Source organism: Notolabrus celidotus, unplaced genomic scaffold (assembly GCF_009762535.1).
Source record: "Notolabrus celidotus isolate fNotCel1 unplaced genomic scaffold, fNotCel1.pri scaffold_134_arrow_ctg1, whole genome shotgun sequence".
NCBI classification, from domain to species: domain Eukaryota; kingdom Metazoa; phylum Chordata; class Actinopteri; order Labriformes; family Labridae; genus Notolabrus; species Notolabrus celidotus.
Genome location: NW_023260014.1, coordinates 162,463 through 164,650, shown reverse-complemented (window position 1 = coordinate 164,650; position 2,188 = coordinate 162,463). Strand labels below are relative to the sequence as shown.

The following is a 2,188-nucleotide window of genomic DNA, read 5'->3' as shown; positions in this document are numbered from 1 at the left end:
TTTAAGAAGTGTAAGAAGTTTAAGAAGTTTAGGAAGTTCAGGAAGTATAAGAAGTTTAAGAAGTGTAAAAAGTGTAAGAAGTGTAAGTAGTTTAAGAAGTTTAATAAGTGTAAGAAGTTTAGGAAGTTTAGGAAGTTTAAGAAGTGTAAGAAGTTTAAGAAGTGTAAGAAGTTTAAGAAGTTTAGGAAGTGTAAGAAGTTTAAGAAGTGTAAGAAGTTTAAGAAGTGTAAGATGTTTAAGAAGTTTAGGAAGTGTAAGAAGTTTAAGAAGTTTAAGAAGTGTAAGAAGTGTAAGAAGTGTAAGAAGTGTAAGTAGTTTAAGAAGTTTAATAAGTGTAAGAAGTTTAGGAAGTTTAGGAAGTTTAAGAAGTGTAAGAAGTTTAAGAAGTGTAAGAAGTTTAAGAAGTTTAAGAAGTGTAAGAAGTTTAAGAAGTGTAAGATGTTTAAGAAGATTAAGAAGTGTAAGAAGTTTAGGAAGTGTAAGAAGTGTAAGAAGTGTAAGAAGTTTAAGAAGTTTAAGAAGTGTAAGAAGTGTAAGAAGTTTAGGAAGTGTAAGAAGTTTAAGAAGTGTAAGAAGTTTAAGAAGTGTAAGAAGTTTAAGAAGTTTAGGAAGTGTAAGAAGTGTAAGAAGTTTAAGAAGTGTAAGAAGTTTAGGAAGTGTAAGAAGTGTAAGAAGTGTAAGAAGTTTAAGAAGTTTAGGAAGTGTAAGAAGAGTAAGAAGTTTAAGAAGTGTAAGAAGTGTAAGAAGTTTAGGAAGTGTAAGAAGTGTAAGAAGTTTAAGAAGTGTAAGAAGTGTAAGATTAAATAAATGTTAGTTAAATTAAGATGAAGAAGAATTTAAAAACATCTAGAACAATTTTTTAAAAGTCCTCTCAGTAAAAAGGAAACAGGAGGAAGAAGGAAACGAAAGATGAACCAGCGGACAGAAGTGTTCTTTTAATTAAAAGTTTGTTGTACCTGAAGCTCCACCTCTTTTCTTTGTCTCTCCGCCTGTATGATGCAACGAAGCTCCGCCCCCTTTTCATCCAGGGCGGAGCTTAGCTGCTCAAGCTCCCCCTCCAGCTCAGACAACACCTTACCCGACTCCTCCTGATCAGAGGTGAAGAAGTTATCACATCATTCCACGACTACGACTTCATTCAGTCATTCTTTGAAGCCCCGCCCCCTCTCGCTCTTAGCCAATTTGCTTCTTACCTGAAGTCCCGTCAGCGTGTTGTCAACTACTTCAAGGAAGTTATGCAGCTCCTCGTTCTTATTGGATAAAGTGCTGATGATTCTGCACAGAGCTTCCTGTATCACACACACACACACACACACACACACACACACACACACAGGTGTGATAGTTTTACAGTGCAGCAGCTTTAAGGTGTGATAGTTTTACAGTGCAGCAGCTCTAAGATGTGATAGTTTTACAGTGCAGCAGCTCTAAGATGTGATAGTTTTACAGTGCAGCAGCTCTAAGATGTGATAGTTTTACAGTGCAGCAACTCTAAGATGTGATAGTTTTACAGTGCAGCAGCTCTAAGATGTGATAGTTTTACAGTGCAGCAGCTCTAAGGTGTGATAGTTTTACAGTGCAGCAGCTCTAAGATGTGATAGTTTTACAGTGCAGCAGCTCTAAGATGTGATAGTTTTACAGTGCAGCAACTCTAAGATGTGATAGTTTTACAGTGCAGCAGCTCTAAGATGTGATAGTTTTACAGTGCAGCAGCTCTAAGATGTGATAGTTTTACAGTGCAGCAGCTCTAAGATGTGATAGTTTTACAGTGCAGCAGCTTTAAGGTGTGATAGTTTTACAGTGCAGCAGCTTTAAGGTGTGATAGTTTTACAGTGCAGCAGCTTTAAGGTGTGATAGTTTTACAGTGCAGCAGCTTTAAGGTGTGATAGTTTTACAGTGCAGCAGCTCTAAGGTGTGATAGTTTTACAGTGCAGCAGCTCTAAGATGCGATAGTTTTACAGTGCAGCAGCTTTAAGATGTGATTGTTTTACAGTGCAGCAGCTTTAAGGTGTGATAGTTTTACAGTGCAGCAGCTTTAAGATGTGATTGTTTTACAGTGCAGCAGCTCTAAGGTGTGATAGTTTTACAGTGCAGCAGCTCTAAGGTGTGATAGTTTTACAGTGCAGCTCTAAGATGTGATAGTTTTACAGTGCAGCTCTAAGATGTGATAGTTTTACAGTGCAGCAGC

The 2,188-nt window shown here is 37.2% G+C and overlaps 1 protein-coding gene across 1 annotated transcript in view; it reads right to left on the bottom strand.

Moving 5' to 3' along the window:
- Window positions 1-935: 935 nt before the first annotated feature.
- LOC117808643 (FSD1-like protein) overlaps window positions 936-2,188 on the bottom strand; it is a 6,584-nt gene continuing 5,331 nt past the window's right edge. The window contains exons 3-4 of the mRNA XM_034678327.1: window positions 1,194-1,289; window positions 936-1,088 (exon numbers count right to left, since the gene is read on the bottom strand). Coding sequence (XP_034534218.1) covers window positions 936-1,088; window positions 1,194-1,289 — 249 coding nt within the window. The remainder of the gene's footprint in view (window positions 1,089-1,193; window positions 1,290-2,188) is intronic.